The 18,320-nt window shown below is 42.9% G+C and overlaps 1 protein-coding gene across 8 annotated transcripts in view; it reads left to right on the top strand.

Annotated features, from left to right (window-relative positions):
* STS (steroid sulfatase) overlaps nt 1-18,320 on the top strand; it is a 172,133-nt gene that overhangs the window by 108,139 nt on the left and 45,674 nt on the right. For all 8 annotated transcript variants that reach the window (XM_060086655.1, XM_060086657.1, XM_060086662.1 and 5 more), the window contains one exon: nt 2,457-2,593. In XM_060086655.1, coding sequence (XP_059942638.1) covers nt 2,457-2,593 — 137 coding nt within the window. The remainder of the gene's footprint in view (nt 1-2,456; nt 2,594-18,320) is intronic.

The raw sequence follows: 18,320 nt of genomic DNA, 5'->3' as shown, positions 1-18,320 counted from the left end.
GACCCAGCTGTAAATTTGAAGTGGTTTTGGTTCTCATGAGGGGTTAGGTTCGTAAGTAAACATATACAAGCAACGTTGCTTGAATTAAATAGATTCTTCCTTTACAACTTTTGCTCGTTGCTTGAATTAAATAGATTCTTCCTTTAGAACTTTTGCTCAGTGGCAAAGATGTCGAACACAGGGTGTGATTCCTCCAAAACAGCCAGAGACTTTTGACTTAGGTTAGAAGTTTGGAGATACAGACCTACATATATAGATACACACAGACACATATGTGTGTGTGTGCGTGTGTATATATATAAAATATTTATACATATATGTGTATGTATATTATTTTGTATATATAAAATATATATACATGCATATATATAATAATACCTGCTGTAGAGCAACTTTTACATGAACCACGTTGCATTCATGAGTCCCGAGTAGTTCACTGAAGTTCTGGGTGGTACTTTTGAAACTGAAAGAGCTAATGCAGTATTTCATTGAATAACAGAGGTTTACGGAACCGATGCTACCTGCCAGTCACCGTGCTGGTGCCAGGAATCCACAGATGTAGATGACATGCCCCAGCCTGTGGTCTAGTGGGAGAAGGAGAGCATAGAAGTGACCCTTGGGTAGACCAGCAAATGCTTTATTAGAAATTACATTCATTCACCCATTAATGCATTCATTCCCTTCTTCATTTGTGCCCTGATAGCCTTCACAAGGGCACTCACTCAGTATTCCCTTTTAGCCAGAAAGGAATTGCTGATGGTCGCCTGGAATAAGGTATAGGAGAAGGCTACTGCATGAAATTGAAACACAGCAATTGAGTGCATTTCTCAGAGGTCCACTAGATGTCAATAGGAAGTGATGTGACTTATTGATCCCTTTGAGCAGACTCGGGTGTGAACCCCCAGACCTCCCTACAGTAACCATGCTGCCTGGCAGTTGTCCCAAGGACCACATGTGCACAGTGACTTTTAATGCTCCAGGGACTTACAATGCTCCAGCATCTGTGCTTTCTCAACAGTTCCACCAGAGTAGGTTTAGGTGTACTCTGAACTACGAAAAGCTTTTGCAATACCATCCATCTCTCTCGGCTAAAGTACAGATTGAGGCCAGTTCAGAGGATGTTCCATTTAACTTCCAAAATTCAGTATTGGCAGTGGAGTGTTCCTGCCAGGAGACTTGTTCTGTAGTAGAAGGTGGGCAACATGGCGGCACACAGGGTTGAACTGGCTTTCAACTGTGGATCTAAGTAGTTGACAACTCAAGATACTGTCTTTACTAGATAGGAGTGTGCTCATGCTTGTGCGTGTGTGTGTCTGTGTGTGTGTGTTTTCCAGAAAGGATACAGTTTTGTAGGTGCTTCAATTCATATAAATTTCAGAGAGAGAGGGAAGAATAGAATTCAAGAAAAAAGTAGGTCATTCTCCCATACATTTTTTTTTCTGAGTTGTCTCTTTGTAGAATATCTCAAGGACATAGCACATCAGTCTGCTGATCTGTAGAGGGTACAATGAGTTACCTATGGAGAGAGACTTGCCATCCTCCAAATAAGAGATTCAGTATTCGGCATCATTCAGTGGTGTTTTCTGAATTTTCAAACTGCATCGTGTCATCATAGGTTGATCCTAATCAGAATGGTGGCCATATCTTCTTTATCCTTTCATTCGTTGATGGACACTTAGGTTGCTTCCATGTTTTGGCTATTGTGACTAGTGCCGCTATGAACATACGGGAATGCATGAGGAAGGTGTGGTACATATATACAATGGAATATTACTCAGCCAGTAAAAAAGAATGAAATAATGCCAGTTGCAGCAACATGGATGGACCTGGAGATGATCATACTAAGTGAAGTAAGTCAGAAAAATACAAATATTATATGATACTGCTTATACATGAAATCTTAAAAAACTGATACAAATGAACTTGTTTACAAAACAGAAGCAGACTCACAGACTTAGAGAACAAACTTGTGGTAACCAGTGGAGAAGGGTAGCAGGGAGAGATAGATTGGGAGTTTGGGATTGACACGTACACACTGCCATATTTAAAATAGATAACCAACAAGGACCTTGCGTATAGCACAGAGAACTCTGCTCAATATCCTGTAATAACCTAAATGAGAAAAGAATTTGAAAAACAACAGATACAGGTATATGGATAACTGAATCCATTTGCTGTATGCCCGAAACCAACACAACATTGTTAATCAACTACATTCCGATACAAAATAAAAAATTTTTTTTAAAGTTCACTGCCATTAAGTCGGAGCTGATTTAATTTTCCTTAGTTAGTATGCTGAATCTGATATTATTGTTTGAGACTGAAATTATAAGTGCCATCTTTTTTTACCAAGGGAATATACATTTTCACTTTCAGAATAAAAACAAACAAACAAACAACAACGGTGGCCAACATGTTTATTTTGCTCTTAGATTTTGTTTTTTTTTTTTTTTCAGGAATGCTAAGACCCCTTTCTTGCTTGTCCTGGCTTTCCTACACATGCACACGGCTCTCTTCTCTTCGAAGGACTTTGCCGGCAAAAGTCAACATGGCGCTTATGGAGATGCTGCCGAGGAAATGGATTGGAGTGTTGGTATGTGTACCTTTATCTTCAGTCTGTCCTTCAAATGTGACTGAGGCTTTTCCTGCTTCTATCTCATGTCCTCTGAGTTTCCACCTATGTCCCCGATGCCTTTAGAGACAGCACGTGCTTTTTGTTTTTGTGTTTCAAAAAAAAGGAAGCCAAACAAACACTAACTGTGAAAGGTAAGCAGAGTATAAAAAGCATCTCAGCCCCGAGTCCATGCTTGCGGTTACCGGTGGATACAGAAGCAAGAGGAGTCTGGGTCTGTGGGCTGGTGATCAAAGAGATGAACGAAGAAAAGGAATCACAGCATTAATCCTTATCACCACTTATTATTTTAGCAATTCAATGTGAACAACCCCTTGTCTGTAGCAAAGTTAGGCACAGGGTAGATTCGGGAGGCAGAGGACCCTCCATGGGCTACGGCCTTGGTGAGTCTCGATGCAGTAGCCCTGGGGTCTTCCATGGATGCTGTGAGCCCCACTGTGTTTCCTTCTTCTCCAGCTTGTGTTCTTCTTGCTGCGTCTGTGAGGATGGCAGGGATTGCCTTGCTCTCTGTGTCCCTTCTCCCTAAGCAGATTACCCTATTTCTGAGAAACGTAGCATGTTTTTCAGAGGTACTGGGAAGACTTCCTTCTGAGGTTTCCTTTTTATTTTTTTATTTTTTTTGCGGTACGCGGGCCTCTCACTGTTGTGGCCTCTCCCGTTGCGGAGCACAGGCTCCGGACGCGCAGGCTCAGCGGCCATGGCTCACGGGCCCAGCCGCTCCGCGGCATGTGGGATCTTCCCGGACCGGGGCACGAACCCGTGTCCCCTGCATTGGCAGGCGGACTCTCAACCCCTGCGCCACCAGGGAAGCCCTGAGGTTTCCTTTTTAAACGGTGTCTTGCACATCGACGCGAGATCATGGTGACCGTGCTCTCTTCTGCACAGCTAAGCAGTCTTGGGTCTATTCCACAGAGTGTAGAGGAAGCCAGAGTATGTGGGTTAAGCAAAGGGATGGAAAATCAGTGGGTTCTGAACTTCGCATTCAATTCCTGTCTATCCCAGAGATGTCTCTTTTGGTGACGTTTTTGTCTCCATCTGGACAAAATTGGACAACATTGAGCAAATGGCACCCGTAAACAGGTTGCTTAAGATTTTTGCATAGTTCCTTTCTTTTCCTTCCCCTCCTCCTCTCGTTCTTCCTTCCTTTTCTTTTTATGCCCTGGATTGATCGTTTTTTCATCGAGGTGTTTTGGAGATGTTTGAACATGGCCGCAGAGTTTCTTGGTTGGTTTGTATTAAAAGCAAACTGAGCGTGATTTGGTCACCAACGTTGGGAATGACAAGAACAAGGTTTGTTTCCTTTAAATCTTCTAAGGAGCACCGTCTTTTGGACAAGATGACTGTACCCTTCTTCTAGCTTCTAGCTCCTTCGGTTACTATCTCCGTGAACTTGAGAGATGTCTTAAACCTGTGGGCCTGATGAATTCAGACGAGGTAACTTCCAAGGTTCTTTCTTTTCTAACCTTCTCTGTGGTGCTGTCAGACAACAGAAGTGAGCACAGATGCTGAATACGTACTAGGAAAAACAAAACCAGGACAACCTGCCTAATGAGATTCGTAAGAAGAATTCATTATACTTAGGGCTTTGACAGACACCCATACAAGCCTGCCTTCTTTCACTTTTCATTCTTAAAACGTTGCATGTAAATTAGTTTACATTTTCCACACTGTCGTAGTGTAAATCAGTAGAATACTTCGTAGTGTGAGTCAGTAGAATATTCTATCTCTTTAATGAGCGTTATATGTTAGTGTAACAGGTTTCGTGTACAGCTCTCTGACGTTTGTTGGCTAGCAAGCAAACTCATGCTGGTGTCATCACACTTACTGATTAATTTTTATTTAATTAGAGCAGTGCATATGCCTACCCTGACTCATCGAAAAAGTCTAACTTCCAATGCTTTCCTGCTACTGGTCCCTCTTGAATAAAACAGAGAATGTTTTTTAATCTTTGAGATCTGCATTAGACCCTGATATCATATTAATAGATGACTGCATTCTTTTTTTGCCAAAAAATAAAAATCCTTCCCTTAAGCCATTACATTCATTTCTCAGGATGTTTCTGTTGTTTTACAAATACCTCTGAGCATTTGGAGGAATATTCCTTCTTTCCAAAAAGAGCCTTTTATTGTCACACAGAAGGGGACTGTAGCACTCTGGGTAATTATGTAATAAAATAACATGAGAGTATTGGCTTAAAAAGAAATGCTGCTAGTACCACGGGCAGCTGAGCTACAAGATGTTACCCAGAGAGGGTACGTCTCTGTCCTTGAGAGCATTTTCTCTCTAAATGTTTGGAGGCAACATCGTTTCTCTGTACCTGTAAAGGCAAATTCATAAAAAGAACCTTTCTTATTTAATTGTCCGCCATGGCCAATCTCACCCCATATCACGGTGCTGGATGGCCTTATTCTTACTTGTGTGATGGCTGTAGCTGGTCTTGTTATCATGACGCGGGAAGGACTGACCGCACAGGTGTGGTGTAAGGTCTATGCCATGGAGCTCGTGGTAAAAGCTGGCAGGGGGAGCTGAAATCCTGGAACTCTAATACTGCCATGCAGTTCGAGGGGTGGGCAATGTTCTAAGACTCACAGCCGCTGCCTACGAAGTGCGTGCCCTGCACCTGGCCCGGGGCTTCACAGGTGGCCCCTCCCTTCGTGCTGTCACCAACCAGGGCAACCTTCCTGCTGTGTCAGAGTGTGGTATACAGTCGACAGTAAGTCACAGGGAAAGAGCTGATTCCTTCCTTCATCACCTCTAGTAGATGCCATTTGTGTGCCTACCTTTTTTTTTTTTCAGGGAGAATGCAATGATGATGAGACCTTGGCTTAAGAGAATTTAGGGGCTCCTAAGGGATTTAAGATTCTTCCAGTTGATCCTGTAATAACCCAGAGAAGAAAGGAATGAATGAGTGTCCCGAGGGAGGTGCAGATAACGCTCGAGTGGTTTCGAAGGGGAAGGGTCTCCGTCTGTGACCGGTGGCTGGCCTCACCATTTCAGCAGGGCACACTTACGGGTGGAGCCTTTGGGCAGTCGTGGCTGTATTGTCGAGTCTGATTTTCAGCTTCTCAAGCAGCAGAGCTTTGGGGGAGGAACAAATGGGTAAAATCACAGTGTTTTCCAATGCACTCCAAGTAGTTTTTCCTTGGGGGGGGGCGGGTGCGTGTCATTGTCTGTTGTGATGACATCTACCAGAGACCTGTGAATGGGTGGGGGGCAGGGGGAGCGGGTGGAGGGGTGGAAGTGGTTCCAGCCAGTGGTTTGTTATCTGTGACGTGACCCCGTTCCAGTGCTCACAGCTGCAGGGGGTCGGGTGGAATTTGCCTGCAATGGGCTTTTATTTTGCTCAGTATGAGACTGGCAAATTCTGTAACCTACAAAGAGAATGCAAGTCGAGAACAATGAGGTGAACGTAAAAATAAATCTCTGAGTTCAAATCAAACCTTTCAATTAAAAAAAAAAAAATCCCTGCCGCTTCTAAGGGTTGGGACCCAGTGGCTTACGTGAGATTCTTTCTTTCAAACAAAAACACTAAGTCTTTTTCTTACGTGGAAGAAACACCGACCTTCTTAGTGGGACCCCGGAAGTCTTCAGGAGTTTGGTTGTCAATTGCTTGGGGTCTGTGATCTGGCACCCCTATGGGCTGTGTCTGATAAGGCAACCTCAGTTTCTCCTGCTAGTGATATTCCCGTTGGGGCTCTGGGCAGCACCACCGTCTGTGGATTCAGGAATGGAACAGCGAACCCAGCGGAAGTAAAATAATGGATGAATTCATGAAAGGCGAGCTGGGGGGATGGTACAGAATGAATCCTTTTCTGTACCTGCGGTGTAGTCAGCCATGTGCCACAGAGCTTTCTTGGCCACACATCAAATCTGTCTTGACAAATGGAGAATACATTGGAAAAGCCTCATTTAGCAGGAGGTCAGGATGGTCCCAAGAACCTCGAGAAAACCAAAGAAACTCTGAAAATAAGAAGGCTTAGGGATTGGTCCAAGTCCCTCAAACATACAGCATGATTCTAACCAGGGTTTGGCTTATTGGACATAGGTCTAAGGAATGATCCATTTAAAAACGGACTGTTTCTAAAACTCTTGGATTAAAATAGTTGTTGGAGTCTGAAATGCAGTGTACAGTGAATAACCCCTCGGTGACAGGTGCATTTACTCAGGCAAAAGTGCTCTGGTTGAGTTTCTGTAGAAGACATCTTCTTTAGAATGCTATAGACCAGGCCCATAGTAGGTACCCAGTAAGTAATTTTTCAAGGCCAGGTCATGGGAAGCAGGTGCCTCTTAGTTGTAAGGCCCTGACTGTGGTGCTGGTATTGCTAGGAAAGCATGGCTTTTTCTTACACATGTGGATACTGGTCCAAAACATGTGGGAGTGGATTCGATGGCTTTGCAAGAATATTAAAAGCAGTTGAGCACCTTGTGACTCAAGATGTATCTCCATCTTAATCCAGGATAAAAGTTTCAGAATCCACCTCCCTGTTTCTAGTTCTCGAGAACTAACACTGCAATGTCGATATTCTTTGTCCTTCTGCTGTTCCATAGAGAGTGTCACCTGAGCTGTAAGGTTGTGTGTTTCGCTTGGGATTCAATACATCAATTTTCCATCTTGAATTTTTAAAATGCTCTTATTCTTGATAAATGAGACCTTCTTTAAAATGTGAAAATCTGTACTCAGCCGTAAAAAGGAACAGAACTGGGTCATTTGTAGAGACGTGGATGGACCTAGAGACGGTCCTACAGAGTGAAGTAAGTCAGAAAGAGAAAAACAAATATCATATATTAATGCATATATGTGGAATCTAGAAAAATGGTACAGATGAAGCTATTTGCAGGGCAAGAATAGAGACGCAGACATAGAGAACAAATGTACGGATGCCAAGGGGGGAAGGGTGGGGTGGGATGACTTGGGATATTGGGATTGACATATATACACTACTGTGTATAAAATAGATAACTCATGAGAACCTACTGTAGAGCACAGGGAAGTCTACTCAGTGCTCTGAGGTGACCTAAATGGGAAGGAAATCCAAAAAAGAGGTGACGTATGTAAACGTAGAGCTGATTCACTTTGCTGTACTGTAGAAACTAACGCCACATGGTAAAACAACTATACTCCAATTTAAAAAAAAGTGAAAATCCATGTGCTTGCTTCTGAGGCATCCTGAAAATGGAAGGGCAGGTAGGCATTCAAAGGAAGAGCAAAACGGGAGGAATCCCCAAAAGAAAAGTGAAACAACAGCCAGAGGATGAGAATAAAGACTAGGAGAAGTAGGGTCATGGCACTCAGGGGTGAAGAGCATCTCAAGGAAGGAGGGTTAGCACCAACCAGGACTTCTGAGACATCATGTAAGGAAGAGGTGAAAAGGCAGCAGTGCATTCAGCGACCGTGAACTTGAGGATTGCATCAGACTGCACAGTGAGGGACATTTGAGGAACTGGCAGTCCATGAGGTTGGATATTCCTTTTTTTTTTTAACTGAAGTATAGTTGAGTTACAATGTTGTGTTCGTTTCATGGATATTCCTTTTTAAGAAGCACAGAGGAACTCGAACACAGGGATGACTTATCCGACTGTGTCGAGCTCAGCTCTGTTTGGAGACTGTGATTTGAGTGTTGGCCTCCATGTGTGGGGACTGAGTGATTTTCCGTCCAATGCAGGGGCAGAGAGAAGGGTCATGGAGTTGACGGATGATTGAGATTTTGCCGGGGCATACCACAAAACACGACGGGCCGTGAGCGTTGGGTGGTCATCAGGAGAGCGACTGGGCTGGCAGAGTAGGGGAGGGGAAGGAAGAAAGAAGGGGACTGGTGGCTTGAGAGGTGACAGGTTGGAGGTCCAAGTCGGATGGTAGGAAAGGTGTTGGCAGGCTAGGACAAGGTGAAAGTGTTTACATTTCAGGAGTAGAACAATTCCAGCTATTCCCAGATCCATGGCATGTATTTAGTTTTTTTTTTGCTTTTTGGCCACGCAGCATGGCATTGGGGATCTTAGTTCCCCAACCACGGATGGAACCCGTGCTCCCTGCAGTGGAAACGTGGAGTCTTGAGGAGGTCCCTGCGGCATGTATTTAGGATGATGAGTGAAAGACAAGGATGCACTCGTCTCACGTCAAGAGATGAAGTAACTGGGAAGCCAGGGTGTTCAGTGGGCACCTTTGGGGTGACGGGGATGCACCAGAGATGGGGACCTTGGCGGTTTACGGCTGGGTGGGGGGCTGGAGGGCTAACGGTGGACTTTACAGGGAGAAATGCCGAGTCATTAGGGACCACGTGTTCAGGAGCTGAACTTCCAGTTTCATGAGTTAGACAGTCACAATCGAGGCTTGGAAATTATTGCAGGGGTGGGTCACCAGTGGAAGGTCCCAGTTTTTAAGAGGTTTCAGGGAGGAACAGGGATGGTCCATGCGCTCTGAAAGCTCCCAGCCCTGTGCAGCAAAGCCCCGTCTGTCAACTCAGGGATGTAGAGGCAGTACTAAGAGCTGGGTGCTCGTAACACGTGGATCGTTGTCACTTTGTAGCCATTGGGCCCGAGGTCGTGAGCAGTGCTGGCTGGGGGTGCACTTTGAGGTTGTAGGAGCCAGAACGTGGAGCGTTCCCTCATAAAACTCCTAAGCTTCTGAAGGAAAGCGCTTGTATTGCCCAGTCTTCTGCAGCGGAGGTTGGAGGTGGTGGGAATTCTTAAATGTGTTTTTTTTTTTTAATTTGCATTTTTGTTTAAAAATATGCTCTGCATGAAGGGATGCTCAGTGTAGCTAATTATTAGAGAAATTCAAATAACCACGATGAGTCAGAATGGCCATCTGGCCATCGTCAAAAAGTCTATAAATGCTGGAGAGGGTGTGCAGAAAAGGGGACCCTCCTATACTGTTGGTGGGAATGTAAATTCGTGTAGCCACTGTGGAGAACAGTATGGAGGCTCCTTAAAAAACTAAAAATAGTTGCCATATGATCCAGCAATCCCACTCCTGGTTATATATCCAGAGAAAATCATAATTCGAAAAGACACATGTACCCCTATGTTCATTGCAGCACTATTTACAATAGCCATGATGTGGAAACAACCTAAGTGTCCATCTAAAGAGGAATGGATAAAGAAGATGTGGTACATATATACAATGGGATTCTACTCAGCCATAAAAAAAGAATGAAATAATGCCATTTGCAGGAACATGGATGGACCTAGAGATTACCACACTAAGTGAAGTAAGTCATGCAGAGAAAGACGAGTATTATATGGTACCACTTATATATGGAATCTAAAAACTAAATGAATCTATGTACAAAAGAGAAACAGACACACAGATGTAGAAGACAAACTATGGTTATCAAAGGGGAAAGGGTTAGGGGAAGGATAAACTAGGAAAAACTTAAAGGAAAAGATTGCTAGATTTAATGACAGAATCTGTTATTTCCTGATGTCAAAAGAAGAAGCTAGCCAGACCAAAATCAGTTAAAAAGCCTTTGCGACATCTATGTAAAATGAAAAGAAAATCTGTGTGATACAGAAAGAGCCCATACAAAGAAATTGATAAAAAGATAAGTATCAGAAAAAAGGAGTTGTATCCATTTGTAGTATCAGCTCACCACAAATTGCTAGCATTATGATTTCTAAAAAGAAAAAAAAAAAAAACAAAAAACTTTGTTAATGAGTGAAAGAGCGCATCTTATTATATTTTTTATTTTTTAAATTTTTTTATTGAAATACAGTTGAAGTAAAAAATTATGTTACAGGTGTACAGTATAATGATTCACCATTTTAAATGTTATACTCCACTTATAGTTATTATAAAATATTGGCTATATTCCCTGTGTTGTACATTCTTGTAGCTTATTTTATACCTAATAGTTTGTACCAAAAGAGGGCAACTTTTTTGAAAGTTACATATGCCGTACCATATTGATTCCTAAAGAGGTCAGTTTTCTTTCTTTTTTTAATTAAACAACAAAAATACTGTTGTCGTTTATCAAGTGGGGTCAGTACATTTTCAGAAGCCCCATCCTCCAAGGATATGGTAAGGAGCTCCAGCAGCTGAATTTTTCACGAAGTCGCCTCTGCTAACCATACTTCTGAGTTTAGCTTACAAAGTGTATTTTAAATATTCAGCCAACACTTCTTCTGAATCCCAAGCCATCAATGACACAGTTATTAAAACTCAACTCAAGCAACAAATTGGATCTTATTTTCTCACTGGTGCTTTCCTTCATTGAAAATTCCCTTTGGGAATTTTGAAAAAAATTTAAGTCGTCTGGGAGAGAGAGCGAGTGTATGTGTGTATGTGTGTGTTTACACTTGTCCTTTTGCATTTTCTCTTCAACTGCATCCTTAATAACACACCTTTAAAAATGCATGAGTTTGTAAAATTTGCTTAATTCAATAACTTCTGTGAGATGCTAATTCCCCAAAGTGGGAATTGAATTTTTTAAAAAGGAAATGCACCAGTTTATTTCAGACTATCAAATCTTAGCTATATGCTTGGGACGGCAGTTTAGCTCTGAATCAGATAAACTATGACCTCCAGTGCTATCACCGTAATCCCTGGTTACCGAGATAATCAGGAAACAGAGCCTGCAGACAGCATCCTCCCTGGGACCTTTGACAGGGCCTGGTATTACAAAAACCTCTGCCTAATGAACAGATTTTTCATTCAAGCAGGTCTAGACAGGAGAGAAATGAAATCCTTTCCATTACAGACCACTGTTCACCTGAATGCAAGATACATAATGAAGTTTTGAAACTTGAAGAAACATTGAACAGGTAATGGTGACAGCCTGTACGTTGTAAAGGAGTGACTAATACAGACCCACCTACATATCATTGTCTTTCCACGATTGTCAAATCTGTTTAATAAAAAGACAGGATAAAAAAAAAACTACTATGCTCAATTAACAAAGATAGACACTAAGTTTCAGGACCTGTACCAAAAAATTAAGAAAATGTGCTGTTAGGCTGTTTGGGAGAGCTGACTGTGAACTTTCAAAATGCAGGGCTTCTGCAAATAGTATATGGGGTATTGTTACTGGAATATACATTTATTTTTTAAATTTTATTGAAGTATAGTTGATTTACAATGCTGTGTTAATTTCTGCTGTACAGCAAAGTGACTCAGTTATGCATGTATATATATTCTTTTTCATATTCTTTTCCATGATGGTTTATCATAGGCTATTGAATATAGTTCCCTGTTCTGTGCTCTACAGTGGGACCTTGTTATCTATCCTATATATATATAATAGTTTGCACCTGCTAATCCCAACCTCCCAAGCCATCCCTCCCCCACCCCACTCCCCCTTGGCAACCACAAGTCTGTATGTCTGTGAGTCTGTTTTTGTTTTGTAGATAAGTTCATTTGTGTCATATTTTAGATTCCACATATAAGTGATATCATATGGTATTTGTCTTTCTCTGTCTGACTTATTTCACTTAGTATGATCATCTCTAGGTCTAGCCATGTTGCTGCAAATGGCATGATTTCATTCTTTTTGATGGCTGAGTAATATGGAATATATGTTTATGGAGGTTCATACTCCTTGTGGCCTTGAAGGAAATGAATTTATGATACATGAAACTCAAATCACCTATACCAAGATTTCCCATTGTTGACAATTTCTGAAGTGTATGTTTCAGGAGTTCTTTGTGAATGACAGGGCATGGGTTGGCGGACACAGTGGGTGTGAAAGATCGCTGACCAGCCCGGAATCATGCTTTCTTCTGTGCCGCTACTTTGGGGCAGTTTTCTATCCCTGCAGGAGCTGTCGTGTATCAGGACGAGGTCACCCTTCTGTTCTGGGCTCCACAGAATTCAAGAGCAGGGTTCTGAGGGCGCTGTCTACCTGCATCTCGTATACCCTTTTGTAAGAGAAAAAGAGTTTTTAAATTGTTGTCAGTGTCATCTGTATTTTTTTTTAAGTTGACTGTTTTCCTCATTTATTAAGGTCACTGACAGCAGATGCACCCATCGACTCTAATTTACAGAAAAAATGTGCATGTTTATCAGGTACTTAACTTTTAAAACCAACACTCAGTGACATTCAGCTCCATGATCTCCTGGCACAATGTGACTTCGGCAACGCGTTCACGTTCCCAGTTCATAGAAAATTGTTAGAGAAGGAGTAGTGTTGCACAGTATTTTTTCATTCTGAAGTAAGACAGTAGCCAGAAGAGAGCAAAAATGACAAGATTACAGCATTTTAGCTTTTAACTTTGATCATTTGAAGGTAGAATTGCCCGTCAGATAACTCTGTCAACACCCCCGTTGCCTGCCTGCCAGATTTCATCGGTAACGGCCATCTTATAAATGCATTTATGCATCTGATTCTTAGCAAGTAAACAAGCCGTGCATTAGGAAGACGGAAACCTACAAGAAATAAGCGTCTCTGACAATCTTGGAAGCTTTGAGCACTGACTTTGAGAAAACTCATTTTGCGTTGTCTCTACAACTTGGCATTTGGGTTTTGCTTGGTGCTGCTTTGCAGTTAAGCCAAGGGGAAGAAGAGAAAGGAAAGGGCATTGCTGTTTATTTTGAAATAGAGCGAATGACCATAGATGCCAGTAGCGTAGATGCTTCCATTCTTTTGACACCTCATCCCCATTCGGGGATGCTTCTGTACAAAACAGCTGTTCCACACAGGAGCGAAGCTGGCTCAGACATCATTGGCTGAGGAGGAAGCAGTCCGTTCAACTGGGGTGAAAGAAAGGGAACCTGTCCACTCTGAAAAACAGCGTGGTATCTTTTTAAAAAAATTCTAAACATATATCAACCATTAACCCAGCAGTTGCACTCCTGAGCCATTATCCCAGAGAAACGAAAATATATCTTTAGACAAAAATCTTTACATAAATGCTAATAGCATTTTTGCCTATAACAGCCCTGAACTGGAAACAACCTATAAACCAACAATGGTACATCCGTACCAGCATGAGAAAAGGAATGAACTTGTGATACCCACAAGCTAGATGAATCTCAAGGGGATTATGCTGAACGAAAAAAAAAAAAACAGTCTAAAAAGGTTACCTACTGTGTGATTACATTTATGTAACATTCTTTTTTTTTTTTTTTTTGCGGTATGCGGGCCTCTCACTGTTGTGGCCTCCCCCGCTGCGGAGCACAGGCTCCGGACGCGCAGGCTCCGGACGCGCAGGCTCAGCGGCCATGGCTCACGGGCCCAGCCGCCCCGCGGCATATGGGATCCTCCCAGACCGGGGCACGAACCCGTATCCCCTGCATCGGCAGGCGGACTCCCAACCACTTGCGCCACCAGGGAGGCCCCACATTTATGTAACATTCTTGAAATGACAAAATTATAAACATGGACAGGATGCCAAGGATGAAGGAAAGGGTAGGGGCCGGAGGGAAGTGAATGTAGCTATGAAAGTGCAACCATAGATCCTTATGCTGATGGAAACCTTGTCCACTGACATTGACTGTATCAATGTCAGTATCGTAATTGTGATATTCTACTCGAGTTTTGTAAGATGTTACCATTGGGGGAAACGAAATACTTTACCGTGGATCTCTTTGTATCATTTCTTACAATCGCCTGTGAATTTATAATTATCTCAAAAGAAAAAGTTCACTTAAAAATTAGATAAATTTTACAAATTGTTTTAAAAAGAAAGGGAACCTGTGACCAGGGCAGTATAAACAGACTTAGGACAAGCACAGGTTTTGTGAGTGCTGACGGCACCCAGGGTAGAATACACACCCACCTGCATGTGTGTGTGCGTGAGCGTGACGCACAGAACTAGAAATCGTGTGCTCCACGTGTCCTTCCCCTCGTCACCCCACACAAGCCAGGAAGTCCCTTAGCTCATTGTGGCTACGCAGGGGGCCTCCACTTGCTGTCATCTGTAGCTCCTTTGTGCATGGCCTTGTTTTGCATGTCATGCCACGTGCCGGGATGCCCATCCTCAGAATGGCCATCTCCTGGGGTAGGGTCTTTATTCTCACGGGAGAAAGGTTTTAATGCCTCTGTTCACAGTCTCCCTAGACTCCCATGTGGAGCATTTCCTAATCCAAAGGACAGCTCTTCGTCATTTGCTGCTTGGCAGGTCTACGTGGTGCTGGAGGTGAGGTCACTGGTCAGGGTCTGCTCTTCCCGTGCACACTGTCTAAAGGGTCACCTATCTGCTGTTTGCCATCAGTTTCTCATTCTGCTCTTAAAGCAGCGTAGGGAGAGGCTGGAGGGCTTGCCCTTGTTTAAGGAGGGAGAAGAATGATCTCCAGGTCGACGGCTGCTTAGCCACTGGAGATCAACTCTGCAAACCCTATTAAGTCTCCGATGCTGTCTACACGGCAGAATCAGACGTCTGCACACTTGGGCTGCCTCCTGAAGTCTGATACTTGAACCCCGTGCCCACTGACCATGAACCCCTCCAACATGTGTATTGGGCTTCTTTACGTGGATCTTTTTAAAGAGGCGAGAAATGGAATCCTAACCTAGAGGCAATGTAAGAAAGTGTGGTTAAGACAAAGGCACATTATGGCCACAGGGGACATCGAAAGTAGAGCCATTGAATCAGCCCCCTTCACCGCGCTTGTATAGGTGGCGGTGTTGACGTTCTTTTCTGCTCTCTTCCTCCGTGACCCCTGCCCCATCCATTTGTCCACCAAGGTGACACCAGCCCTCATGTGCTGTAGTGAGTCCTGGGCTGCTCTCAACTGCATCCATTTTATGCATTATTTATTTATCTTTTATTCAAGTATAGTTGATTTACAATGTTGTGTTAATTTCTGCTGTACTGCAAAGTGATTCTTATATATATATATATATATATATATATATATATCTTTTTTGTATTCTTTTCCATTATAGTTTATCGCAGGATACTGAATAGAGTTCCCTATGCTCTACAGTAGGACCTTGTTGTTTATCCATTCTATATATACTAGTTTGCATCTGCTAACCCCAAACTCCCAATATACCCCTCCCCCACCCCACCCCCTTTGGCAACCACAAGTCTGTTCTCTATGTGAGTCTGTTTCTGTTTTGTGGATATGTTCATTAGTGTCATTTTTGTAGATTCCACATATAAGTGATATACATTTGCCTTTCTCTTTCTGACTTACTTCACTTGGTACGACAATCTCTAGGTCCATGCATGTTGCTGCACATGGCATCACTTCATTCTTTTTTATGGCTAATATTCCATTGAATATACGTGCCACATCTCCTTTATCCATTCTTCTGTCAATGGACACTTAGGTTGCTTCCACGTCTTGGCTATTGTACATAGTGCTGCAATGAACACTGGGGTGCATGTATCTTTTTGAATTATAGTTTTGTCTGGATATATGCCCAGGAGTGGGATTTCAGGATCATATGGCAACTCTGTTTTTAAGGAACCTCCATACTGTTCTCCATAGTGGCTGGATCAATTTACATTCCCGCCAACAGTGCAAGAGGGTTCCTTTCTCTCTGCACCCTCTCCAGCATTTGTTATTTGTAGACTTTTTGATGATGGGCATCCTGGCCAGTGTGAGGTGATACCTCATTGTAGTTTTGATTGCATTTCTCTAGTAATTAGCAATGTTGAGCATCTCTTCATCTGCCTGTTCACCGTCTGTATCAACTGCATTAATTTTCAATGCTTTGCTCTTACAGATGAATCTTTATCTTCCAAAGTGCAATTTTTTTCTCCATTATTATTCTTTTTTTTTTTTTTTTTTTTCTTTTTTTTGCGGTATGTGGGCCTCTCACTGTTGTGGCCTCTCCCGTTGCAGAGCACAGGCTCCGGACGCGCAGGCTCAGCGGCCATGGCTCACGGGCCCAGCCGCTCCGCGGCATATGGGATCCTCCCAGACCGGGGCACGAACCCGTATCCCCTGCATCGGCAGGCGGACTCTTAACCACTGCGCCACCAGGGAGGCCCTCCATTATTATTCTTGATTTTATATGTGTGCATCAGGTACGCATATCTGGAGAGCTTAACGTAAATCAGGGTATCAGAAAATCCAATGATAGGGCAGCAAGAATAAAGGAGATATATATAATATATGTTTTCTATATATGGAAAGGGAAGTTTCTATATAAGGGAAGTTCTCTTCCCTTCCTGCGTGAGTTTCCAGTAAATCTGTATTCGTGACAAAATAGTAAATGTTCTTCAGGAAGAAGTTTTTGCAGTCTCAGCTTAGAGATGCAAGCATGAAGAGGAGGGCAGTTAGGATGGGGAGAGGGCGCTGGAACAGGACCAATGCAGGTCTGGTGATCCAGTCTTTTGGCTGTAAGATGTAGTTGGAACTTCATTGTGTAGAATATTGATTTTCATTCTCTAAATTAATTTATCTTATAAATCACTAACCTCTGGGTTTCATAAACTCTATAACCACGTTACCATTTTTGCAGACCCCGAAGCTTAATTTCATGTTCTTAATTTCATCCCATGCCTGGGATGTATATTATTTTACCTTGAATTTACCTCTCAAATCAAAGCGAGTAGTTTTTAACCCTCTTTCATAAATCATTTCCCTAAAGAAGATAATACCCTAAATTATTGAGGAATGAAGTTGCACAATCCATTCAAACAGGATTAATAAAATTTCTGGTTACAAAACAACAACAACAGTAAACATTTATTGACTCACAATAGCTAAACTCTAAAAGCCTTTGGTATATCCTAGTCACTTATTTAACATCTGCCACGGGTTGTTTAGTTGACTCCCCACAGCTGTGCTATGCAAGATTTTCGTCACCGTTGCAGGTGAGAAAGTGAGGTCTGAGAAAGGTAAGTGACTTGTGTACGATTTGCGCAGCCACCACTAGACCACACTGCTTCTCAGGAGCCTGGAAGGATTTCTGGTTTGTTGGATTAATTGAGACAATAGATTTGTCTCTTCTCCAGCTGCAGCTCAACATCAAAAAACAAACGACCCAACTAAAAAATGGGCGGAAGACCTATATAGACATTTCACCAAAGAAGACATATAGATGGCCAAGAGGCACATGAAAAATGCTCAACATCACCAATTATTAGAGAAATGCAAATCAAAACTACAATGAGGTATCACCTCACACCGGTCAGAATGGCCATCATCAAAAGAATCTACAGGGACTTCCCTGGTGGCGCAGTGGTTAAGAATCCGCCTGCCAATGCAGGGGACACGGGTTTGAGCCCTGGTCCGGGAAGATCCCACATGCCACGGAGCAACGAAGCCCGTGTGCCACAACTACTGAGCCTGCGCTCTAGAGCCCGCGAGCCACAACTACTGAAGACTGCGTGCCACAACTACTGAAGCCCACATGCCCAGAACCCGTGCTCCACAAGTAGAGAAGCCACCACAATGAGAAGCCTGCACACGGCAACGAAGAGTAGCCCCCGCTCGCCGCCACTGGAGAAAGCCCGCACGCAGCAACAAAGTCCCAACGCAGCCCAAAATAAATAAGTAAATAAATAATAATTAAAAAAAAAAAAGAAAAAAAAGACAAGCCTGTTTGGACCAATGGCCTCCAATGGTTTTCATGCAGCTTCTGTATCCTAGGAGTCCCTCCGTTCCTGTGTTCTTGAGTTTGCCTTGTACACTCTAGACATGTCTGCCTTCGAAATTAAACAGCAGGTGCAGGGAACAGGAGGATGTAGGTGTGGGTATCACAGGGGTGTTTTGGATAATACTTCCTCCACCTTCAACCTCTTGCAATTAGCACATTTAATTTGTTGGTTAGATATTTCTAGGCAGAGCAAGAAAAGG

The sequence above is a fragment of the Mesoplodon densirostris genome, chromosome X (assembly GCF_025265405.1).
Source record: "Mesoplodon densirostris isolate mMesDen1 chromosome X, mMesDen1 primary haplotype, whole genome shotgun sequence".
In the NCBI taxonomy this organism is placed as follows: domain Eukaryota; kingdom Metazoa; phylum Chordata; class Mammalia; order Artiodactyla; family Ziphiidae; genus Mesoplodon; species Mesoplodon densirostris.
The sequence above is the reverse complement of the archived record's forward strand: the minus strand, read 5'-3'. Positions and strand labels throughout refer to the sequence as shown.